General features: G+C 41.8%; 1 protein-coding gene across 5 annotated transcripts in view; it reads left to right on the top strand.

Moving 5' to 3' along the window:
• The window catches only part of LOC113034746 (semaphorin-4G-like), a 28,104-nt gene extending 7,814 nt beyond the window's left edge, over positions 1-20,290 (top strand). For 2 of the 5 annotated variants that reach the window (XR_003274229.1, XR_003274230.1), the window contains exons 3-16: positions 4,601-4,749; positions 7,655-7,717; positions 7,850-7,948; positions 8,154-8,247; positions 8,332-8,445; positions 9,742-9,896; positions 10,810-10,985; positions 11,590-11,734; positions 12,523-12,745; positions 13,974-14,089; positions 14,202-14,356; positions 14,683-14,741; positions 15,270-17,545; positions 19,381-20,290. Coding sequence is in view for 1 of the 5 variants with exons in the window: in XM_026189724.1 (XP_026045509.1) it covers positions 4,601-4,749; positions 7,655-7,717; positions 7,850-7,948; positions 8,154-8,247; positions 8,332-8,445; positions 9,742-9,896; positions 10,810-10,985; positions 11,590-11,734; positions 12,523-12,745; positions 13,974-14,089; positions 14,202-14,356; positions 14,683-14,741; positions 15,270-16,267 (2,546 nt within the window). In the remaining 4 variants the exon portion in view is untranslated. Of the gene's footprint in view, positions 1-4,600; positions 4,750-7,654; positions 7,718-7,849; positions 7,949-8,153; positions 8,248-8,331; positions 8,446-9,741; positions 9,897-10,809; positions 10,986-11,589; positions 11,735-12,522; positions 12,746-13,973; positions 14,090-14,201; positions 14,357-14,682; positions 14,742-15,269 lie in introns of all 5 variants that reach the window. The other 3 variants (XR_003274232.1, XR_003274231.1, XM_026189724.1) reach the window with 3 other exon arrangements.
• Positions 20,291-26,498: the final 6,208 nt, after the last annotated feature.

Below are 26,498 nucleotides of genomic sequence, written 5' to 3'. Positions count from 1 at the left end.
GTTTTTGAGTGCGCGTTCCTCTGCGCCAAATGCTTCCGGGTAACAAGAAAGCGACTTCATTCACGTAGATTTTTGATTGGCAGAGCTAACTCGAAATTTAGAGAACATAACTCGAAATTTTGATTTATGGATACTAGGTTTTTTGTTTTTATTTAGTGGCAGAAACGAGCTTCCATAGATATTGCCTTGGCACAGGGGTTCACTTTTGTTATTCATCCTGAACTGATCACCCGTTGTAAAGATGTGAAAATGTACCACTGACTGAGATGTAAATCAGACCACATTTTAATGACTAATTGCTGCAGAAATCCTTGGATTTCCAAGCATTGCACAAACGTTTGAACTGTAGATAAATAGCTGAAGATGACTCATAACTCCGTATTTATTTCGCTCTTTACGTGCAGTCATCAGTCATCTTTTTTTATTAGAAAGCTGCTGATTGTTTTCTAAAAGTAGACTTTTACAAAAAAACTCCTCACTTGTCCCTTTTTCTTTCTCTGCCCCTTTCTCCATCTAGTTTTCTTTCTTCTCTTTCATAGCATTTTATCCCTCATTATCTCCCGAAGCAATGCTTTTCTGTTTCTCTCCACTCGCTCCTCTATACCTCAATGTGTGCACACAGAGTTTAATATACCCTCACTTTCCTCTAACACCTGCTTCTTCTGTTAACCATGAGGATTTATTTTATCCGGCTGTGATTATTATTTACTTACCTCATGAGTGATGGCATGTAGCCTGAGGTGCTGCAGAGACAGAAGCAGATGAGTGTACGGTGTACGTTGGGCTCCCTGCGGAGCATCCAGGGCGCCCGACACCGCCATAGGTAGTTGAGAAGCACCGTAACCATGACAACTGTTGTGGTATTGCACAAGTTGACGGTATAGAGCATTTTTTTCCTTTAGTTCACGTATGGCAAAGCGTGCAGTGCCGTCTGATCCCGGACTTTATTTGTCGACGCACAGATGTGTGCAAGAAATTTTCTCACGTTTCCACTTTGAATGGCGCCCACATTTCCTTCTGCTAGAAATACTCATAAAGCAGTATCACTCTTCTTCTTTTTCTAAACAGTTGTACTTCACAAAGCACGTCACCTGCTTACACTCATCCCATGCCCATCTTTTTACAATTCTTGATACGTTTATATCTCACTTTCATCATCAGTTTAATCATCGGTTTGAGCTCACTCAAGCCCACAGGTCCTCCCACACAGCTCACCCCCTCACACTTCTATCCTCTTCCCCCACCTCTCCTCATCGCTCTGCCTTTACACTTAAGCTCTTTTGCCTGATTTTTCTTCATTAGTTTGTACTTTTTCTGGTTCACTGCCCTCTTTTTCCATTTCTTTATATTGCCTCCACCTCTTTTTTTTTTTTTTCTTCGGCGTCCCTCCTACAGATGGGAAGCCTTCGATATGCAAACTTACCTCTAATCCTTTTAATCGCTGTGTTCCCTGGCAACCTAAAGTCAAAGCTACAGAAACCACAAAAGGGGCAAGAGAAGTTACACATACATCTACAGTGACTCCCAGTCTCTCATGCTTGGGCTTAAACATTCCCTTTTTTCTCTTAAGCAAGGTTAAATCATTCAGGTGTGTTTAAAGATAATTAATTTGATGTCTTTCGGCACTCAGACAGTTTGGAGCAGCTGAAAGATTAAAAGCTGGCACCACAGTGAAGGGCCATGGTGCAGAAAACACTAATAAATTGGCAGTACATGTAAATGCACTTTTATTACACCCACTGAGTTAACCTGTTGGGTATTTCGGGAATTTGCCTCCTCTTAGACGCTCGTATTTAGGAATGTTGCACACATTTTTATTTGCCTTCTCTCAGCCATAAACACGCCTGAGACTCGGTGTAAGTTTGTATGCAATTCCGTTGCCACGTCACAGTCCAGCGCCTTGATGTTCATAGAGTATGCTGGCGTCCCTGAACACAACGTGCTGTACAATCAGCTGAGATCCCTCCAAGTGTTTGCTGAGTGAATAACAGTATCTGAGTTCGCACCTTTTCTTTCCCTGTAGACTAACTCAAATGTGCCTGTTCTCACCCGATCTTGTAAGCCGAGGCTAACCTGTGACTCGGGATGTTATTTCATTGTAATAAATCCCAGATAAACCCTCCCTCTGCTGCTCTGTTTCCAGTTACCTGGCACGCCTGTCGCACAAGCTTACACACACAGTTCATTGTGTGCCCTAATGCCGGGATTACACGCTTGAAACGTAGGCACTGTCTCTGCAATAACTCATTGTATTTAGTCACAATGAGGTACTAGTATCACATAGGAAAGGTTGTTACTCTGAAAAGACCGTACGGATGATAACCTTTCTCCTCCTGCTGAGAATAGGAGAGAAAAGCAGGCGCCTGATCACCAGCTTGGGATGGCATCTGACTTTTGCTGCTGCTGAAGTGAGCAGAGTGGATTGTGTTTCGCAGCAGCTGATAGGAATCTTAATGACGGCTTACTTTGAGCTAACCATGCAATCTTCAGGGGAAAGTGAATTGGCTGAGGATCCAGGAAGTCTGGCAATTTAAAATTTGTCTCTCGTAGTCAATAGCAGTCATAAAAAGTGGCTCACTTCTACATTTATATGGCTTAATTATTGTGCTGATTGTAAAACCTGCACAGGCACGTCAGATATCTTAATTAGATGTTAAATAAAAAAGGTGCATCACAATGGTAGTCATGTACTTGGGCTCTTTGTTTCCAAGAAGTGTAGGCATGTGCAAGGGTACTCACAGTGGTGTTAGACTACTGATCAACTGCACCATGCAGCAGCGTGAGCAAAACGTCTCCTCGTCAAGATCTAACTAACTGGTGAACTGTTCCTTTAAATACTTCAGAAAGTGAGGTCCCATTTATAAACAAACAAACAAATAAATTAAAAGAATACCTCAAGTATTTCATGAACAAGTCTGTGTGGTAGTTTATGAAAACTGTGACCATGTGTAATCATAATTTGTCTAACATTCATGCTTTAAAATTGATCAGAAAACATCAACGACTGAAAAACAGACAAGAAAAATCTGTTTTGCTTTAGGAAAGACTAATTTTCAACTTCATGCTTTTAATGACACCAAAATAAAATCTGGGACAACTGGGCTTAACCTGAGGATGGAAAGTGTTTAACAAATCATTTGAGTGTAACGCGGTGACTATCACAGCTCATCTGTTTGTGTGTATGAAAGTCACAACCGTCACCTTAAACCCTTTTCTACCTCAGAGTAAAGATACAATTTAGTATTCAACGAGTGCAAGAAAACCTGCGAATTCTTACATTGATAATACTGGAACCACCAGATTTTTGGGGGTATTTGTTTTAGCAGACCTGGTGATAGGATTGTGTAGTCTGTTGATCCATTGGTTTGCCGCAAGACTTATGAAGTATTCATGGTATTAAAGTGAAAGTATTTGATGTATTTTCTTAAAATTTGTTTTCTGTTCACGGCTATTTTAAGTGTCATTCTGTTTGTGTGTGCTCTAGTGGTTTTTCTTAGTCACAGCTTGGCATAAAACTTCCCGAATAGATAAAGAGTTAACGATCACTAGCTCTAAGATATATACCACAAAACGAATTTCTTTCCACAGGCTATCACTCGATCATTAGATCACTAGATCACTCGCATATTGTCTCTGCTTAAACATTCACCATACCTGCTACACAACCAAAGCCTGATGCATGTCTTGTTGGTTGTATATACCAATATACTGTCAAGTTTAAATCTATATACTGTATCTATAGCAACAAGTTATCCATCCTTCAATTATTCCATAATTTATTCCAACATCTTTGCAGTCTGGACTATGCTGTACATGTTGGTACTGTCTGTGAAGAAGGCAAAGAAGAACATGTAGCCCAATTCCTTGTATTTGTGCACATTCCTGGCTAATAAAGCCGATTCTGATTGCAAAGAAGTTTTTTTTTTTCAGCCACGACACCAGCAGATTGAAATTTAACAGTTGTCTCTACCTCACTTTAAAAAAAAAAAAAATCAACGTTTTTCAAAGAACTCTCTCAAAAATCAAAGAAGAAGGTCTTCTTACCACTTTGCCCCAGTGTATCTGTAACCGGAAGGTCGCCGGTTCGATCCCCGGGCTCTCTGTCCTGGTCGTTGTGTCCTTGGGTAAGACACTTTACCCTACCGCCTACTGGTGTTGGCCAGAGGGGCCGATGGCGCGATATGGCAGCCTCGCTTCTGTCAGTCTGCCCCAGGGCAGCTGTGGCTACAACCGTAGCTTGCCTCCACCAGTGAGTGAATGAATAGTGGCATTGTAAAGCGCTTTGGGTGCCTTGAAAAGTGCTATATAAATCCAATCCATTATTAATATGTAGGCATACATACACGGTTATGGTTGATATCACCCAGAAAAAAAGGTGGTTAAACCTACCAGTCCTCCAATGGATGGCAAATCCATTCCAAATCCATATTCTTTGTGCCAAACTGCTGTTCATATAATAAAGAGTATGTTTGACCAATTAATGTCTCTAAAGAGTTTTTAAGGTCATTAGGAGCCGTTATACATTTAGAAAAAAAAAAGTAGTGTTAAGGAGTTACAGAAGGCCACAATCATTAACGTCCTCTCTCCTCTACTCTCCTAGGTCTCCGAGGCTGCAGGCATTTCCAGTCGTCTGCAGTCAACTACAGCACCATGTTGCTGGAGGCTGACAGTGAGCGTCTGTACGTCGGGGCCCGTGGGGCCGTATTCGCTCTCAATGCCTCTGACATCTCAGCCAGCTCTGCTCTCACTGTGAGTTTGTTTGTTTGTTTTCCATCTTGCTGCATGTTGTGTGCCTCAGCTGCCACATCCTTACCTCTGCCACAGCCTCATTTGCATTCAACATCGCAGGAACCTTTTGAGGCAACAATATTTCAGTCTGAGGCAAAAACATTCCTCTGTCACTAGTTTTGGTTCTGTATGTGTGTGTCTGTGTGTGTGTGTACTTGTATTATTTTTAACACAATAACTCACAGGACTATCTTGCTGCATAAATTAATACATTAAATAGAAAACGGTGAAGAATCAGCTGCTGGATCATCTCACTTTAAATAGATCCAGAATTTATGGCGATACCACTAGTGTATGTTGACACAGAAATAGTTTCCTAATTCATGCAGTAATTAGCATAACTTATAGATCATTTCTGCGCTGCTTTTTACACTCACAGACTTTAAAACTGTTCCAAATGCAAAATTGTGAATATCAATCTCAACTCTGGGATCTTTCGTTAGACATAAATTGCTATTACAGCCCGAACAAATGGTCTTTTTTAGACAAAGAAGCAAATTCAGATGCTAATTAATATCATGGGCTAATATAACGGTAGGGTTGGTGACTGTAAGACATTTTCCTTTTATTATCAACATCAAATTTGTAATTTTCGTTCTGCTAACCCCATTTTTTGCACCATTAACGACTGAAGTTAATTCATCTGTGAAAAAATATATCTACAGCTTTGTTAAATGGCTATTCAGAATTTTACATGCTCAGCTATGGAGCACCCCGTTGCTTTGCTGCTTTCACAAAATAATGCAATTTTGTTCATATGTTAAGCAGTCTTGAAATATTTAAAAGCAGTAGGAAGCACATACGCTTTCACACAGGTACGGCGGCTGTTGTTCATAAAGAAGGCATCAAATTTTCATCATAGTCTGTTTTGTATTTCTGACAGGGAAGCTGCAGCGAGCGTATCTCCTGCCCTCTGTGAAATTTCGAACATAACTCCGAGACCTGTATTCAATCAAATATTCTTAGCATTACCCCACCAGGACCACTAGAGTTAAAATCAGCACTCTTAAATATTGCCTTCAGTTTGTGTCGACTTTCAGCACTGTGTGCTCTAGAATAAGGTAATTAGTGTTGACTGTCTTCAGTAAGAACTGAAAACCCTGCTCCATATGTCTTTTGCGCATCTAAAAAGGAGTTTACTGTTAATCATTTCATTAAATGTAAAACCTCATTCATCACTGTTGGACATTTGCAGGGTTGGTTAGCGGAGCACGAATATGCGAATATGCACAGGCAGTAGTAATTGCCCGTGGCTAGACACTACTTGGACTTCCTTCATAGGAACTCATCTACATTACAACTTTGGAATTGCTCTTTCCACACAAAGAGGTGACTGACTGGTACGCTATGGAAAAAAATTGAAAAAAGTCAAAATATCAAGGCAACATGATTTAATAGATTTTTCTGCACTGGTGTTGACTTTACTTTGAAAGTGTTCAGGAAACTTGACTCGTCCTCTTCAGCTACTTGTTACTAATACTCCTGTGAGGTCAACAGTAAAATTCAAGCTTCAGCGCCGTGTGTTATACCTTCACAAAACACATAAATTCTTGTTGAGTAAACAGACTCAACATGAAACCTTTTCCGTGTAATTTTCGACTCCTATTTGGACCATATTTATCTAGCAGGGGTTGTGACACCCTGCATAAACCTGTCTTTATGTTTAGTCCCAGTTGTGAAAGGTGGGAATTTTGCTTCTGAGGCGAATTCGGGAAGTTTTATGCCAACCTCTACACCAGTGCAAAACATAATGTTTCAGCTGACTTTCAGCAATGTCCTCTTCAGTTTATTTATTCATTTCTTACATATTTATAGAAAATTATAGCAACATAAATGTCTTTGGAAGGTTCATTTATTTTGACAGTGTAAGAGTTAGCATGCTTGTTAACATGTGAAAGGTTCCCTCTTTGCAGCTAAGAAGAAACACAAACTAAGCCTTGTGTGTGGGAGTCATAAAATAGTGTGCTCTCACTGCAGGTATCAAACCTGGATAAATGGGAAGGTTGCGTTGGGAAGGGTGTCTGCTGTAAAAAATGAGCCAATCCCTAAAATTTATTGTTAACTTCAGAGGTATAGTGTAATTAGCTGAACAAGAAAATCCATATTTTACAGTGTACAGGGTACTAAATACCCTGGCTTAAATGACTCACCTTTACTGCTGTTTTATAAACCTTGTTTGAGGTGTTATATTGTCTGTGATCTATGCTATTGTGTGTTGTTTTTGATGTATAAAATTGATGAATGTTGTGGCCTTTATGCGGCCCTGGTGGAATATTCCACTATCACCTCAGATGGAATTTTGCCATTGGTGTGAAACCACAAGTGGAAAGTTCCTACTGGTGGAACACCAGTGAAAAAGACTCCTCGATGAGGGCTTGTATGTTGTTTCAAAAGTTTTTTTCTTCAAGTTAAACACAACCATGTTATGAGAAAAAAGGCACTTGAAATTTCATTCAAGCAAAAGTGTGCTTTGGAGTTCTTTGATGTTTTAGCTGCCATGCTACTTTGTTTTCTAGCTTGTGACAACCTGGCATTAAACTGGTTTGCTAATTATCCTAATACAGCAAAAGTTTGTGCTGTAAGGAGTGGCTGCAGTCATGTGCGTGCCACTCCTCTGTCTTGCTGTAAGAATTTACTTTCATTGTTAAAAAACAAACAAACTCGCAGCTGTCTAAGTACACAACAAATTCAGATGATGATGATAACATTCTTAATGCATGCACTGACGAAGCAAAAGTAACGTTATCAGAGTTTATCTGCTGTCATGTCTGTGGCACAGTCCAAAGGGGTTTATGTAGGTTTGTGATATAAAGCCATCCGTTTTTGGGGATCTCTGTCTTACTGTATGTTATCTGGTGTGTTATAGATTGACTGGGAGGCCTCCCCGGAGCAAAAACATCAGTGCCGGCTCAAGGGAAAAGACAATAAGGTAGGCATTTACAGCACTCGTTCTTCCACCCTCAGCCCTTTATTGTTTTGTTTTTTTTGGATATGGGTCTATTTTATGTGTTGATATTAGCTCGCTCTTTGCAATATGTTTTTTTCCATCTTCTTCTTTCAGACCGAGTGTTTTAATCACATCCGCCTTCTCCAGAGGTTCAACTCAACTCATCTCTACACGTGTGGTACTAATGCCTACAGACCCCTCTGTGCATACATAGTATGTACATATATGCATTTTTTTTACAGCAGTGAAAATACAGCATATTTAGAAATTGCATTTTTTGCTTTATAGCCGTGACCTTTACTAAAAAAGAAAGCGTGTGCTTTCTGTTATTTTCCAGTGTTTTGTTTGTAAGTTTTCTGTGATTAAAAGATACCTTTGTGCATGGAGTTTCCATATTCAAATCTTTGTTCCTATACAGGACGTGGAGAGATTTGTGATTTCATCTCAGCCTGAAGAAGGCAGAGACAAATGCCCCTATGGCCCCACAACAGGTTACACTGCCCTCATTATAGGTAAGGCAGTTAAAATAAACCAGTCTCTTCTTGAGTTCCAATAAACAGCTGTATAAGCTGGTAAACTGTTTTTTTTCCTTCCAGACCAGCAGATATACACAGCTTCCCAGTATGAGTTTAGGAGCTTTCCAGATATCCGCCGAAACTCTCCGTCTCCCACGCTGAAGACAGAAGATGCTCCCACACGCTGGCTGAATGGTGAGTTCATTGCAGGATAAAAGCTCCTTTAGTGCGTTTGGGTGGCAGGATGGTGCAAGTGGACAGGGGTCTGAGCAAACAGCCAGCTAACGTCATGTTAAACCTCCACGTGACCTTCTCTGCTGGAATATCCTTGGTGACTCACATACTCCTTCGGCTTCAGTGGATTGGTTATGTAATGGTTAACGTTACGACTGCTACTGATTGAGGTTTGTAGTCCAAGTTTGTAAATCGAACACTTTGGTTCGGGCTCAAATATCTCAGCAATCATCATGAAGTTAGCCTTCATGTCCCTGTCAGGATTAATCATTATGATAATTTATTAAAATTCTTATTAAAATACTTTGTGACAGATGCTCAACATTGCAGTGGTCTTGGACAAGATACCGTACTCCAGTTTATCCCTGATTTGTCTATCAGATTATGCATGTATGATAGTTAAAGTAGAAAAGCACTATATAAGTACTAGTTGGCATTGTGTGCCTGTTAGCATTTAACTTGACACTACATTAGCCGCACAGAGTAATTAGCAAGACTTTAAGGTTTTAAGCTGATCTCACATGCACTGCAGCCCGGAACTTTTCTAGATATTTCCTTGCACAGAGCTGCCTGCTTCAATACAAATGCCACACTCAATTAATCTGACATTAAAAGGTATTTTAACCTGCCAGCTTCCTAGTAGAAAGTCCATGTGCTGTTCACTTGCTGTAATTGTGCCCATGTGAGAAGGTAGGGCAGGTATGTTGTGTGGGTGTTGTTGGTCCCGGCCCCTGCATGCCCTACCTAACTAGTTTTCAGTAGTGATAGCAGAGTTCATACAGTCTCCTTGTTGTGTGCTGCATATCTATGAGAACAATGTTGGTTCAATATCCTGACTTGATTATTCTGACATTGTTTGGAGTTCATAGGTGAAAACTGCCAGGACCAAGATAATCCCAGATGCAGGTCAGAGACCAGGACAGGATTACAGCTGTTACATAGTGTCTTATCGATCAGGGCAGATGTAAGGCAGTGTCTTATGGTGCTTATTCCTTTCAATAATCAATGGGAATCAATGGGTAGTTATAACCTGGTTGGACACACAGGGGAAGTGGGGAGCCGAAGCCAAGGGATCCATAGCAACAGGTTGTTTAGGGTGGCCTCCAGAAGAAGTAATCACCAAGAGACTAGAGTAGCAGAGCCTACAACATGGCGTCGTGGTGGAGTTGAGAACAGAGTTGTGTTCAGTGTTGTGTAATGTTCAAAAGACTTTTGTCACATTTACAATAAGTGCATCTCCTTTTTCCCCCGTTGCAGAGGCAGACTTTGTGGGTTCGGTTCTCGTGAGGGAGAGTGTGGGCAGCAGTACTGGCGATGACGACAAGATCTATTTCTTCTTCACTGAAATAAGCCAGCAACAGACACCAACCTACAGCCACAGCCGGGTGGCACGAGTTGCTCGGGTTTGTAAGGTGAGTGCAGATTGAAAGAGATGCGTGAGATATTTTTCATGTGGGAGTGAAAGATTGCGTCAGGCCAACTTGAGTGAAGGTTTAGCTTATGATAGAAGAGAGGGCTGTAATAGATGAGGGGCTGGATAAAGAATACATTTGGAACAAGGCCTCAGTGTAATTAGAAGAGCAGACTGTGTAGCTGATGAATTGGTTAGAGAGGCAGTGTAAGTCATAGTGAGACGGGTGGATGGCTACAGGTAAGACTATTTAGCATCGTCTGCTGCCTGTATCGATAAAGTTTTAGATTTCCTGCTGCCTGGTAAAGTATCAAGAATGACATGAGCCAGCTGTACTGTTCTAACCTTGTTTTCTCCTTTGGCGCCTTAAAATTGAGTCAGCTCGCAAGTTCTCTCCTTGAAAGCAGGGCAAAGTATTCATCCTAATAGCAGTGCCTTGTGGCTACATGTGTGACGCTAGCAATTTGCCCCAGGCTGAATACATTTTAAGGTTAAAATCAAAAAGCCAAATGGTGCCATTTTTTGGATTTTCCAAAAGACCCGCAGCCTCGAGTGAAGCTTTTTATATAATGAATGGGTGTTGAGATGTCTCTGTGTACGCGTGGCTGTCACATCCAATTAGAAGCTCACTCCACTGTGAGTGCTTTCAACCTGCTGAGGATAAACACACACGCATACACACAAATCTGTAAATTAGTCTTACCTATGGGAAGCTACAACCTTATTGAATATATCGTTATTGCTTTCCCTTACCATCTGTTGTGCTCATCAGGAGCTTCATATCCTTTCGTGTGCCACCTTGAGTGGTGTTCAGTCTATTTTTCTTTTATCTCACATCAACCCCCCCCCCCCCCCCCGTTCTCCCTCCTCCACCCTCTTGTTTTTCTCCTCCCTCCTCACCTGTCATCCTACAGGAAGACCGCGGAGGCCATTTAACTCTCCAGAAACGGTGGACGTCCTTCCTCAAGACTCGGTTGACTTGTTCTCTTCCCGAGTATGATTTCCACTTCAACATGCTGCGCAGCGTGTTCGCTCTGCCTGGCCAAACGCCGCAGGACATGCTTTTCTACGGCATCTTTGGCCCTGAGTGGTGAGTGCGAATTTGTATGTTGCCAAGATGGCTGATCGACAGGGTCTTTGAGGATGCAAATGCAAATGAGTGAGATGGAGATGAAAGGCAGCAATCGATGCGCTGAGACAATCAAAGACGACGTGAAGGGACAGGATGAAAGACAGAAGGAATTTCTTTATCCAGGCGGTGTGAAAAGAAGCTGATTGCAGAAGTTTAACAGCAGTTTAAGGGAAGAGTTGTACTCAAAATTTAACAAGTGACACTAAATCTATTTGTAATACTGCACATGGTTGGGATACTGCTCCTCACCGGCTCTCCTTTCTCTTACCTCAGGTCCGACTACACTTCTCTAAAACCACTTACTTCTCTCCTCCTTCTCTTTTATTCGTCCCAGACAGATATAACTTTTAATCAGCTTCATACCATCTCTTTCAGCGTTCGTCTCCCCCTCCCTCCCTGCCCCACGCTTTCATCCCATTTATCTTTTTCTATCATTTCATCGAGGTGACTCACTGATCTACTGTACTTCTACTGCTGTCACTATGGAAACCCTGGGTTTACTGCTGTTATTGTTCGCGGCTCGCGCTCTGGTCTTTCTCATTGTGTGAGTTGATGTCTTTAGGAAAAACGTGAAGGCGTCTGCAGTGTGTCGGTTCACTCTGTCTGAAGTCCAAGAAGCCTTTCAAGGACCTTACATGGAGAACCAGGACTCTGGTTCTAAGTGGAAGGAATACACTGGAAAGATCCCTGACCCGCGACCTGGAACGGTAAATGCACACACTGGCCAATGAATCCCTTAAACATACTATGCAGCACACAAATAACGTCTCCCTAAGAGAGAGCAGATGAAACCGATGCAAAGCGAAGATTCATAAAGAGAGGACAGGAATAGATGAAGGGAAAATAATTGAGAAAATGAGTGGCGGCCTCAAGGATGAAGCTCAAAACACAACCAGCTTATGTCACTGAAAACCATTTCCATGGCGATTAACTGAAGCTCGCAGCTTGGGTGACAATGGCTTAGTGCAGCAGCCAGGGCCGTGTCATCGTTAGCAGGAGCAGACATCATCCACTGCAGTGTCACTTCAACACTTTGTGGGACTTAATTTTAACTTTGCTATTAAATGGAAAGGAGAAACGGTCAAGCGTTTTAACTTGGGAGCGTGAAAGCCTCTTAGAAGAGTTGGCTGAAATGATTTGAAAGGAACAAAGAGAGGAGGAAAGTCGTTCCCTTAGTCAGGTACAGAGGAAGCTGATTCACCCGCATGTCAGCACAAGCCAGCTGCTGAACCCATGCAGGCTCATTGTAGTCAAAGTAAAAAAGTCAAATTTTCCCCAGACACAGTGTTTCACATTCTCACATTTTCGTCTTGATCCCGATTTTCCCACTAAACCATCGCTAAGCTCTCTGACACCCTCTCTGCCTTCCAGTGTTGGCCTCTATTACAAATAAGTCAAAAATACCGCTGTTCCCTACAGCCCACATCATGCCTTCCTACTTGCTCATCATCTCTTCTCTTGTTGTGCTCTTTGTCTGTCTCTTATTTTCCTGCAGTGTATAACTGATGCTCTGAGGGCCAGGAACATGAACTTCTCCACTTCCCTGCCTGATGATGTTCTGAATTTTGTCAGGAGGCATCCTCTGATGTCCAAGCAGGTCGAGCCTAAGGACCGACGCCCCCTTTTGTTTAGGAGGACCACAGACTACACACACATGGGTGTGCACACGGCCCAGGGATTAGATGGAAAAACTTACCATGTATTGTACATGGGCACAGGTGTGTATAAATTCAGATCAGGTATTAACTTTGCAGCCAGTTAATAATTGTTTTTTCTGAATTGTTGTTGTTTCTAAATGTGTGATAACTTAAGCTTAGCTTGGTGTAAAAGCTGAAAACACAAAGCTTGCCTTGTTCCAGAGGTGATGAGGTCCTTGTGGCTTACAGGGAGGTTCAAGACCCTTGCTGTCACTGGAACCAGTCCACCTACATATAATTTTAGACTTCCTGTAGTTCTTGTTCAACCAGCTTTTCATCTGTTTCACAAGAAACAAGCAAAAATAACAAGTCATCCTGTCAGTGGCTTTTCAAGCACTGAGCAAGCAGCTCATATGGGAAATATAAGCAACATTTGAGTGGAAGGGGAAAAAAAAGCACTTAGATCTGTACTCAGCGGCTTTAAGGTTGAGCAGTGATTCTTGAACACAGTCTTGTGTCATCCTGGTCCACTGCCAACTTGATGTTGCAATTCTACTTGCATGTAACTACATTGTTTCAGTTTGCGAAACATTCTGACGTGGTCAAAAGTCCTTCTCCTGCCTCTCCCTAGCACAATGCTAGCACACTACAGCAAATTAATTTTATCTGTTCATTTTTATTTTTTTTTAGCCTTTTAGACATTAAAAACCGTATTACAGCACATAATTTTTATGCTGATGTTAATGCCAGAAGATGTTTTGAATGCTGATGCTCTTGATTCAGCAGAGCACTGACAACTGTCACCAGCTGTGCATGGCCACACTGAGCGAACCAGCTCTGTAGCTTTACATGGTCTTCCATTTCTTCGCTGAGTTGCTTTGGTTTCTAAATTACTCCACTTTGTAATAACTACTTATAGCTGATCATGGAATATCTAGGGGTAAATACATTTCACACACTGATTGTAAAGACAGACTGCATGGCTAGCTGCTTAATTTTTAATACCTGCAGCAATGGGACTCAAAACACTTGAATTCAAAGATTAAGAGCCTGTGTGACCAAATATTTTTGTCCAAAATGATTTTATTTACCCGTAGTCTAGCACTTATTAATGTATGTAAAAGGAAAGAACAATCTTCAGTGTTTGCAATACCAAATGGTGAAATACATATTAATCAATGGATAAATAATAATTCAACCTATAACCCAGTGTCTGATAGGCATGCACGTTTCATTCAGCTTGTATTACAGTGTGTTTTGTGTTATGTATAGTGCTTTATTTCTAATGATTCCCCTTTGTGTCACCCAGATGAAGGCTGGTTACACAAAGCTGTAGACATCAAAGGTCAGCTGCACATTATTGAGGAGCTTCAGCTGTTTGAAGAGCCACAGCCTGTTAACAATCTACTGATATCTGACAAACAGGTAGTGACCGATGCACAGACAGCCACATTTATTAGATCCAATTTCTGCTTTAAACAAAGTCATCTGTGTCCTATGTGTCCTATACAATATATGACTCTTGTTTCTCCCTCAGTGGAGTGTGTACGTGGGCTCTCCATCAGGCGTGGTTCAGCTGCCACTCTCTAGCTGTGGTAGATACACTTCCTGCTATGATTGCATCTTTGCCAGGGACCCGCACTGTGCCTGGAACGGAGCAGAGTGTGTGGACGTCATGATGCAAGCAGACAGGTCAGTTTGAAAGGTTGTGTGTGTGTGGTTAGATCAGGTGATTAAAGTGCCCTTTTGTACGTTTGATTTGAGTAAAGTTAAAGTATCAGCGTGCCCTGTCACACTGTCACGCTGTTGTGTAATTCAGTGCTGGCAGACAGCAGATGGTTGTGATTGTAAACATAGCATAGCCTGTGTACTTTAGGTGTCCTGATTATTCAGGAAAGATACGCTTCCTCTCTAGAAAGCAGATATCGAAGCAATAAATAGCTGACATTCTTATGTTAAGGTGCCTGTTTATTCCTTGTACTGATGTACCTATTGTTATGATTTATCTCTCTTCACAGATCCACATTAATCCAGGATATCCAGCATGGCACCAAGGGATGTGAGAACACGCAAGGCGGTACGCAGAAATCTCATCTGCTCCTCAGTGCTGCTGTTCCAAAAAAAAAGAAAAAGAAAAAAAAAACGTAACGCTTAAAAGGGAGATTAAAAATAGAGAACGCATGGAAGGACTCGAAAGATGCATAGTTGTCATCAGATGGCATGAAGGCCTCTTTGAAAGTTGATTATGCGCACTGTGTTGGCAAAATCCTCTCCTCCCTTCTTTAATCACATTTTTGCCATCTCTGGAGAGAAATCTGTTTGATATTCAAGGCAGGCGAAGTCCTTCTCTCACTCCTCAATTTCAATCTGATAAAGTGTAGCTTCTTCTACCCCCCTCACTCCCTCGCTCATTGTAAGGTAATGTGAGGGCAGGAATTAAAAGATTTGTAATTGGAGTTCATGCCTCAATAACTTTGGATGGCCTTTGATAAATGCAGTAGATGTAAAACAATGAACATATATATAAAACGTGTCTGTGGCTGATTTGTGGGTTTTCTTATGAAATCTGTGTTTCAGCACATGTGGGCTTGCTTGTGTTTTTCAGATGTTGTTCACCGGAACCGCTCGGTGCGGGTCGGTGATGACGTGCTGCTGCAGTGCGAGCTCAGCTCCAATCTGGCGACGCCCCTCTGGATGCTGGACGGCAGACAGGTGCAGGGGTACGACCTCAACTCTGGTTTTAGAACCGGCACAGATGGCCTGCTGATCATCAATGCCCGGCAGGACCAAAGTGGCTTGTACACCTGCTACGGCGTTGAAAACAGTGTAAAGGTTGCAATAGTTACCTACAATGTCACCATCCAGTTGGACCTGCACCCTCTACCGCCTGTTGATCCAACTCATAGCTCTACCACCGTCAGAGGCCCCAGTGAGCATCCCCAGACAGAGAGGGGCAAGCCACCACTGCTGAGCCCTCTTCTCCCACACTCAGATCTGCTTTCCCCCAGGAACATGAAGGCCATCTACCTCTCCCTCATCACTATCCTCGGAGGCCTGTGCGTGGTTCTCACAGTGGTTCTTATCTATGTGGGCTTCTGTTTGCGAGTAGGCCAAAGAGGAAAGTACTCAATACGGGCTGCGGCTGCGGCCCACCAGAGTGGTAAGAAGCACCACAGGAACAGGAAACAGCACAGAAACTCCACCACCATGGAGCTGAAGACCATCTCGAGTCACTGTAATGGCAACGGCATTTGTAACGGAGGTTCAAATATGCATAACGGCAACATCCAGGACGGAGGCTTACTACAGATTGTCCCTGGCGAGGGTCACACTTCACCCAGTAATGAACCTCCTCCCCCAGCACCGCCTCTCCCCCCCACACCTCAACTTACCTCGCCGGGGTGTGACTTTTCCAACGGGCTGTCGGCAACACTGCCTAGTGTCCTGAGGAGGATACATGGGAACAGCTATGTGCTCCTGAGACAGAGCGACTCTGAAAATATGTCACCACCTGGTTATTCCTTTGCTGAGGAGCTCAACAAGATCTTAGAGAAGAGGAAACACACTCAGCTGCTGCCCAGGCCGGATGAGAGCTCTGTGTAGACAGATGTAGCTTCCCCTATAATGGGCGTACTGCTAAGTGTTCTTAGCTGGTGCCTGTCACGTGACTCATTATTGTTGTGGTCTAAAGCAGTGAAAGGGTCAGAAATGAGACATTCCTATTTTTGAACTGCTTGTCAAACTGAATTCCCCAATTTCCCAATGCGCGACAAATGAGAAGATAAATTCCAGTGAAGGGGCCGAGCATGAAACAACAAAAAAGAGCAATCTACCTCACCTCAAAACTGCCCATAAGAACAAGTGCAGTCAGTCCCCAGTCTGATCTGAGTGTCATGTCTGAGCCCTCTGATCCACAGAGCACAAAGCGGGATGCACAGGCTCCACCAACAAGTCAAATTGAGCCACACTGGAATATGAATACATGTGAAGAGTCGATTCAGACCGGAGGGCAGCTAGCCAGAGTTCGTTTGAGCACAGATGGCCTATGCATTTTTAAAAACATGAAGGGAGAGAGGGGAGGGAACGTGGTGCGCAATGTTTTTGCTTTTAACTAATTGCAATAACCAACACAATATTTTACAGTAATATAGGACTGGATGGCACATAACATTTACACCAGCCATCAATTGGTGAACTAATCATTATTTAATATTAACCCTGCTTAACTAAGTATTTCTTTATTTACTGATTTATATAATTACTAAACACGTAATGCACCACTTTTAGTAGATAATTATCATATTAATCATTTATATGTATTGTTTAAATTGCAGAAAAATTTATTTGTGTTAATTTGTTGATAATCCAGGTGATGCTGTTAATGCATCATAAATGGTTAAAACATGAAGCAGTGTGTTAGCCTTTAATACTCCAGTTTAATTAATATCTACTAATTCCTTCAAGTAGCCATTAGAGTCCACATTACATGCAAAATTCATGAGGGATTAAACTTATTAAACCCTTAGATGAAAATGTATTAAATAGTGATTATTTCACCAAGTACTGATGGACATCCCAAGATAATATGTGACAGTATTATAATTATTTTAGTGCACTTTAAATGCTAGTAATTTTAAAGTCATTGTTATTAACTCTGCAACCAGCCAGCCAGAGGAAGTTTTTTTTTCTTTCCCCCCCTTGTCAGTGTGATGAGTTGCAACTGTGCAGACCTCAGCTGTGTCTGCTGGACCTTCTCTGACACAGTGGGTCAGGAGAAAAACACTGACTGAGCCTGAATCCACCGCTGAGTGACACCCTGCATGAGACCGTCACACAGAATGACAGACTGCGGGAAACAGAGTTCGCCAAGAGCGTTCCAAGGTTAATCGTCTTTATATTGCACTGATACATCTTCTACACAGGCTGTTAGCCAAACAGGTACTTAAGGCTATGGACCAGAGAGATAAACACCCCTCATTCTTTATATTTTGTTTTCAAGGAGCCAGACTTTGTTGTAATTGTTTATAAGTGGTTTTTGAGGAATAGTTATGAAGGTCTTCAAAGTTTTTCTTTGGGCATTGGCTGCTTTTTTCACTCTTTCAGTCCAGTCCTTATACATTTTCAAAGGAATGCTTTTATGTTTGGTTCGTCCCTTGAATTTGGTGTCTCTTTATCATTTATAGGTCACTGTTGTCTACACATAACAGATAACTTAGTAAAAACACATTTGTCTCCATTTCTTTACTTGAATCTATGAAAAATGCCAAAACACACAGCTGACAGGTGTAAATAGTAATTTTACACCAGCAAGGTAATTCCCAAAGAGCTATTAGCCAAAAGCTTGGTGTGCAATGTGTGCCAGGAAGGGGCACAGTGAGGCTGAGGTATACCAAAGTACGCAAGATCTGGACTGGAAATCAGTACCAACAGATTTAAAATCTTTGGTTCAGATCATTGTCAATATGTATAGAGGAGGTCAGAACAGAGGCAGTGTCTACAGCCATCTGTAAAACACCGTGGAGTGGAGGCTATGTCATGGCTTGGGGTTGCATTTCAACCCTGGTGTTGGCAAGTTATGAAGGCAGAAAAGTGCCATCAGATTTTGACCCAAAATCCAACAAAAAGGTTTGAATTTTTTTCCAAAGACCTGGAAAACTATTCTTGAAGACAACTTAAGAAAATTACAGGAAAGTTTGGCTAAGATAGTTCAGGCTTGTCTGAGAATCATGGTGGTAACACCAAATATTGACCTTCAAGCTCACTCATTGTGCAAACTCTGTTTTTGCCCTATATACTTCATTTTCATGGATTTTTGAATGTTTCAATAAACCGCTGCACCCATTTCCCTAGCAAAGTTTAAAGAAATGAGGTCTGGCTCAGGACTTTTGCACAGTAGTGGACACACAGTTTCTACCCACCTGTATGCTCTAACAGCGTATCAATTAGATCAGCTTGGTTATTAATAATTTGTGCAGGAATGTAAACTCACAGATTTCCGATTGAAAACATATGCTGTAAACTCATTCACAGCTGCATTGTCTTATCTCGAACAAATTACACTCTGACAGAATAATTCATTTATGGGAATAACCCAGCCATGCAGGAAATTAAAACAAATTTCTCTTGCATCAATGATTAATGTTTAGGCTGATTTGGCCATTATGTTGCTCAGTCTCACTCTTAGTCCTTTTTATTTTCCTAATCCATCTTCTCTTGCTGCATCTTCAGCTCCCATGCCTGAGCACAGTATTAATTAAACAGTCTACTTATGACGAGGATGGAGAAACTGAGTGAGAAGTCTCCCCGGAAATTTACATTATGTAACACTCTCAGGTTTCTAATTATTTTTCTCATACCCGCGGGCATGGGGTGTGGTTTTCCATTTAATTGCTGTACGTCAAGAGTAGAAAAGCAAAAATAACTCGAGTGTAAACAACATCATGATAAACACGAGTGACGAACATGTAAAGTCGTACGTGGGATTGAACCTAACACGGCTGTGATGTCAGGACGCCAGCGTAGCTGTGGCTTGAGCTCGGCTTTCCAGTCAGCTTAGCTTGAACACTTCACACATTAAAAGCCTTCATTAAAACCATTTGACCTCGATTCAAAGCACAACACCAGGTGAACACAACTACAGGGGTTTGATGTGATTTGCAGTTTTATTCGCTGCAGTGGAAACGCTGAATGTTTTTTGCCTTCTCTCTCGTTTGTAGGTGTGATGAGCGCAGGTCAGTTTGAAGCCCACTTAATTTCATTCCCGAGGATACCATCTCTCAACCAGTGTCAGATGGCAAAACTGGCTGCAAAGATATTCTTTAATGAGCACTGAAATCAAATTTTCTGTCGTTAGTGGACAGTGGCGCCTGAAGCGAGGCTGGATAAGGGCTACAGCATAAGAGTCTCTGCCCCAGCAGCAACAACTGGAAAGGAAATTGTTGGCTCCCGTGTCTTACCGAGCAGCATTTCTTCTTCAGAAAGCAGCTGCGTGTGTGTTTATGTGTGCGCAGAGTGCCCTTCCCTCCGTTTCATGTAATAACCTTTTTTTCCCCTCACTTGCTGCATGAATTGTTTCAACACTGTTTCTCTTTAAGTAAAGGACAAAGAAAACTCATTTTACTATTAATCGAAAGTGCCAAGTTTGTTGTTTTGTGCGCCTATTTTATCCCTCAAAGAAGCTGCATATTTATTTTGTAATTTTGTACATTGTATGTTTTGGAATTTACTGTCGATGTTTTGTGTCAAAGTGCCACTTGTTAAACAAAAGCCTAACAAAAAGGAGGATCACACTTTGCCTGTGTTGCACAAAATGTAATAAATAGAAGCACGGTAGACAAACAAAAAGCATGCAGAAGCCGTACCAGCACCACAGAAGTGAGTATTTATAACCTACTAAGGGAAATGAAAATACACCAAATTATATATAAACCTCACAATATTCCTAATGTCTTAATGAGGGATCGTTAAGCTTTTTTTGTCACTGTAATTGTTTTGTTCTCTGTTTGCATGCTTGTGCACACAGCAAATCCAATTCTTTTATTAAGCTAACACAAAGAATTAAAAGGGAAGTGGGTTCCTTCACATTTCAGTCATGATGAATTTGAATAAAACTTTCTACTTCAAAGACTTCTTCATTTTTGATTTTGCAGATACAAAGGTAGATGAAAGAAATCCTATCCTTGTCAAAGCTTTTTTTTATATGTAAGAGGAGAGAGAGAGCGAACTATGTAAGCCTGCAAATATTGCCAGTGAAGCATCTGCTTTGTAACTGGAAGCAGGCCTGAGTTCCTGCAGCAAGCGCAGACTGGTACGGAAAATTTTGCTGTGAGGTTGATGCCCGAGGACTGGTTCGGAGCCAGCAGGAGAGTGCCGTTGATCAAAACCAACTGCATAATGTCCGTCCTGTGTCCTGCAAAGGCATTAAAAGACAACGTCCAATGTTGGAGCTTGTATTGACGAGCTGCAGGCCTTACATTCATGATGCACCTTTTGAATTTACTCAATCGGAAATGCCACAGTGCAGAACTACCCTCCTCCCCTCCCAAACAGATTTCTCCATCATCCATAAGACCTTTTCCTTCATTTCTGGGATTGAGAGGACAACACCCAGTTTTCACACAATGCATTTATTGTAACACATAACTAACAGCAAAACAAGACGCCCATAAATAGGACAGCCGTGTCGTACGCTCACACAAACACACCCATGGAGGATTTGTAAGAGTGCCAGGTACCTGCAGTGTGTACAGCTTGATGTGTGATTAACAAACTGTCATGGTTAGTGTGTTACTTGCGTAATGCTATCGTGGATAATCAGTGTCAACAGGAGGAGCCTGTTCTCTCAAGTGGCACATTGGAATGAGTAGTGTAAAATTTACAGGTTAATTTCAAAGGGCCCGCTCTGAAATGTGGATATCACAAAGCGGTTTTATGTTAAACGACAGAAGTGCAGGCTTAGTGCAGCTTTTTGTGTTTGACGGAATTTACACATTATCAAGACTCCCACATGGAGACATTTAGGATAAAGGGCTGCACCAAAAGGAGCAGGAAAAAATGTGGTAATTTCATCATACCTTTCTCGGTTTTATCTTCTCTACTAGCATCTAGAGAAGACTGCTTTGATAGACAGTGTGATGTGCGCAAGCCATTACTTTTCTAGACTACACACTTTGAAGCCTAAACATTAGTGTTTTGGCTGATGTCATGCCGTGTAAACTAAAAGTTACCTTTACTGGAAAAGAGTAGTACAAATTATAATGGTTATAATGACAGAAAATTCTCAGTTAGTCCAGTTAGCAGCATGTTACAATGTTTGGCACTTTAGAAGCCACCATTCTTGTCTTTTGAAATAAACAAATGTGTGTATATCTATCTATCTATCGGTAAAATGGTAAATGGCCTGTATTTATATAGCGCTTTACTAGTCACTAAGGACCCCAAAGCGCTTTACATATCCAGTCATCCACCCATTCACACACACATTCACACACTGGTGATGGCAAGCTACATTGTAGCCACAGCCACCCTGGGGCGCACTGACAGAGGCAAGGCTGCCGGACACTGGCGCCACCGGGCCCTCTGACCACCACCAGTAGGCAACGAGTGAAGTTGCCTATATTTGAAGGAGTGGCTTATCTACGGTGGCCCTGAGAGGCCAAACGGACTGCAACTTAAGAAAACACCAGCAATAAGAAAAACGCTGCAAAAGCACACAAAACACAACGGAAACAGGAAAAACGAAAACAGAAGTAGGAAAAAAACACAAGGGAAGTGTTTCTGGGGAGACAATAACCCGACGGACCAGTTGCAGGAACCTACAAGATGGTAGGCGTGTTTTATCATGATTCATATGCTACTGGTGACGGATTTTTAGGCTAATAGTTAGGCTAGCACATTTACCGCTCATCTTTTCTTTCCTCACAAAACCGACAGATCCTCCCCTTCTTTTAAGTGTCTCCCAGCGCAATTCTAAGCATATTTTGGTTCCTGCAACTGGTCCGCCTAGTTATTGTCTCCCCAGAAACACTTTTTTCCTTTTTCTGTTTTAGTTTTTCCTATTTCCGTTGTCGTTTTTCCTACTCTGTTTTGTTTTCCCCCCCCCTCTATTTCCGTTGTGTTTTGTGTGCTTTTGCAGCGTTTTTCTTATTGCTAGTGTTTTCTAAAGTTGCAGTCAGATTGGCCTCTCAGGGCGAACGTTAATATGTTGGTACTAGCTAGAAAAGTTGGTTATCAAGCCAACACAGAAGTGCCTTAAACCTGCATTAAAAAAAAAAATGTCCTTAATGTCATTATCATCTGTGCATTTTCAGAGAAACATGAAAATATACAAAAAACAAGTTTTTCTGTAGCAAACGGGGGTTTATCACATCCAATATGACGAACAAATTGCAAGGAACATATGTATGATGTCACGAGAAACCTTGAAAGATGACTTGAACTCTGTTTATAGTTTACTCTCAATTGCTTGTTTTGGATCACACCCTATGAAAGCTGGGATAAACTCCAGCGCCCCCCTCCCCAGAGAATCTGATAAGGATAATTGGAAGACGATGGATGGATCTTCTTCCATGTTTGAATGATGAAAATTATTTAAGCCTGTGAAGTCCGACTGCCTGGTAAGGTTACATTTTGGGGAGATCCTTTGGTCAGACTTAATCCACTCAGTCCTATATGCATGTGTATAGTCCTCTCTATTGCCCTCTGTCTGTGCTACTTTTGCTAGTTTGCTGCAGCATACTTTTGCATTCCCTCTCTTTATACACTTGACAGAAACACTGAAATCGCTTTATAAGCAACATAATTAAAACAAACAGCATGGTAGACATACAGACTATGACTGACATGGCCCTTGTTGGTTAGATTTGAACTGTGTTGTTGTTCATACTCACTCATCTGTTTGTGCTCTGTGTAAAGCACTTACTCCCCTAGAAATAACCTGACAGGTGACTTAATCTGAGATTAAAACAACGATTCTATTCATAGACTCGATTTGCTTCTCAGGGGAAAATGATTTCCACAGATCTTTCTCCTTTCTGGTGAATCAAAGCTGTACATATTTGATAAATATCATCCAAGCAGAGACAGATGAAAGGGATTTCAGTGACATATGAGGATAAAAAATAGATTTTAGCTTGCAGACATCAATCTTTCAGTATATCAAGGTAACCTTCAGAGCAGAATGTGTAGAGAGGTGCATGAATTGTCTAGGTGTGGTTGATGATTCCCTCTCCTCTTGTTCTTCTCTTTTGTTTCCGGTGGCTCTGCTATCTCTGCTCCCCTTTCTCCTGTTTATTCGTCGCTTTAGACACGAGCAGCCCTGCTTTGTCTTTCTCGAAGAAGTGTGTCACTGAGCCAAGTGAGGAAAGGACAAATAGCTTTACATGACTGTCTGCTGATTATTACTCACTGTTTTGTAATGACAGTACAATATAATGAGTATAGTGGCTGACACTTTCCCCTAACAATCAGAAAATCCCTGGTTTGATCCCAGGAGGAGACACAAATGCGTTTGAAGCTGTGCCAGAAAGGGCATCCAGTGTGAAATCTGCAAAATATGCAGAGCTACCCACTATGGTGACCTCTTGTGACTATAGGAGAAGCTAAAAGTAGCTTTGGTTGAGGTGACTTTAAAGTTTTTCGTCTAAAGGTTCCCCATCAATCCTCCTCATACCTGCTCGACTGTCCATTTGAAGCCTCAGACTGTGATATTGAAAATGTCAGTCACACAGACAGAGATATGAGAGTTTTGACGGTCAGGATAAATTTAGAGAATCTAGCCTCACACACACACGCACGCACGCACGCACGCACGCACGCACACACACACACACACACACACACACACACACACACACACACTAAAACAGTACAGACTATGCTGCTGAGATTGTCGCAGAGTCATCTTTGACTCCTTCACAGTAGTCAAGATTAAATGGCTAAAGAAAAGCGAACCAAACGTTAAGTCTCTTCATTGTGATGCCGCTCAGAGCATGCTGTTGTTTCTTTGTCCAGCCACTGTATAGCAAATAATGCTCTAAATATCCAGCCTCATAAAAATGTTTCCACTCTGAAGAGGCTGTTTGGATGTCACCATTATAGGAAGCCTGTGTATTAGACTGACAAAAGGAAAAGCGTGACACACTGCACTTTTCTTCCCCAAAACAAACAGATACTGTGCTTGTTCAGGCCAACAAGCAGATCCCTTGCCTCCTCCCGGACCGGTTTGACGCCAGAAAAGCCACGCGTCTCTGCTGTCACACACGTAACACTGGCATATCAATCAGCTCTTTATCTGCTTCCTCCACATGACAGAAACAGAAAGACATGTGCCTGTCAAAAGTCAGAGAGGTTATTTTGCTCTGACTACCCCTTGAGATCTTGATAGGAGATTAAATGATTGGTTGAAATATCCAACTGGCCTTTAAAGCCTATTGGTTATGTTGTAATGGGAGGTATGCTGAATAAACCACTGCCGGTGCAATTTTCTGATTTTTCTTGACAGCAGCCAACAAAATCAATGCAAAGGCAGCTTTTTTTTCCTTTTTTCTAACAACAAATTTATCAAAAGATCCCCCAGGGTTCTCTGTTCATGCAGTGGAAATGAAGGAAGTAACATGAGACTGAAATTTGAGTTGCAGCTGCTACCAGAGAGAGTGCTAAGACACGCCCAGGTGTCCTAGTGACACATCACAATGACGTCTGACACACACACACACACACACACACACACACACACACACACACACACACACACACACACACACACACACACACACACACACACACATATATGTTGAAATGTCTTCTTAAGCTACATTTCCACTGCAGAGAGATGTTTTGATTGCAGCTCGCTCAAGTTTCACCTGAAACTCAGTGAGTAATATGAGCAACACGTGATGCTGTTTATCTTGTTTTCATTATAACAGTTTCAGATTCAAACAAACACAGAGACTTCCTCTCAGGTGTTTATGTGTGATTGTGCTCATGTAAGAGGGGATTCATACACACAGGCAGCTGATATGTCCTGGACAAACGGAAACTAAATGTCTAATCTTTGACCTTTGGACTTTTTGGACTCTGTTGACACTTGGAATTGTTGACAGAGTGTAAACCAGCTCGGCACATGTAGTTAAGGCTATCTGTCTTTGATTTGATATGTAAAGTGCAACCAGCAGGAGTGAACACGTGTTTTAAACTGGAGATACATTTTATGGATCTGTAGTCATGATGCTTGGGTCAGTAATCAGTGAGATTTCAGCGTGTGTGTGTGTGTGTGTGTGTGTGTGTGTGTGTGTGTGTGTGTGTGTGTGTGTGTGTGTGTGTGTGTGGCTTAGAGCTATGAACCATGTCAGCCTTTGGACTGTGGGCTGGGCTCACGCCATGTGGTGTTTCATTCTCACTCATGTGGCGCCATCTAGTGTTTTTCTCCTCTGTCTTATGTCAAATGCACCGAGCGCTGTTTACCACTAGAGGTCGTTGACAGCCTGCTTATAGAGCATACACCTCTGCTAGCACAAACTCTGATATTGTCTACCTTTACAAGTTTAATTGTAGTTTCTGTTTGCAGAAGACACACCTCGTACTTGTAAATCTCTAAAGAAAATGTAACAATCGGTGACGCCTTTCATTTTACTGGTTTGTAAAGACTTATGCTACTGTAGGTATCACCTCTTTCTATTTGTTTAGTTCAGCATGTAGTGAAAGTTGTAAAAGTCTTTGTTTTAACCCGACTTTATTGCTGAAGTGTGGCAGTTATGTCTGAGGCGATTTCCTCCGATTGTGCCAGGCTGTCATCGTACCAACGCAACTCCGCTGGACAGAATGAAACAGGGCTGGCATAATGAATAACAGACTGACCTTGACCTGCCATCAATCCTTCATGTGTGCAAGCGTCCAAACTCATGAATGTGTCACTGAACCAAGGTGAAGCAGAACTCCTGTCAGCTTTGAAGGTGACCATGCCCTCCAACCTTCCTGTGCAAAAACACAATTAACCTTCCCCAGAAGCGGTAAAGAATCAACACAACGTGTTACTGTCCTAGTTTTGTCTCCTGAAACGTTTACTGTTCGTTTCACATTAGGAATTAGATGTTTTTACTGCAGACAAGCAATTTTCTTTACTTATGCAAGGCAGCAGCTAAAGTTTAAACGATATGTATGTGGGCTTTTGTGTGGCCACAAGTGACGACTAGGGTATGACATTGAACATTTTATGACATTAAAACGTAATGGTTCAAACAGGTACTCAGACTCTTTGTTTATTATATAACCATCTCAATGAGGTAATACAAAAAAGTTAGGACGCTGTGTAAGATATAAATAAAAACAGAATGCA

Source organism: Astatotilapia calliptera, chromosome 13 (assembly GCF_900246225.1).
Source record: "Astatotilapia calliptera chromosome 13, fAstCal1.2, whole genome shotgun sequence".
NCBI lineage: Eukaryota > Metazoa > Chordata > Actinopteri > Cichliformes > Cichlidae > Astatotilapia > Astatotilapia calliptera.
Note: the sequence above shows the minus strand (reverse complement) of the source record. Positions and strands in the feature narration are given on the sequence as shown.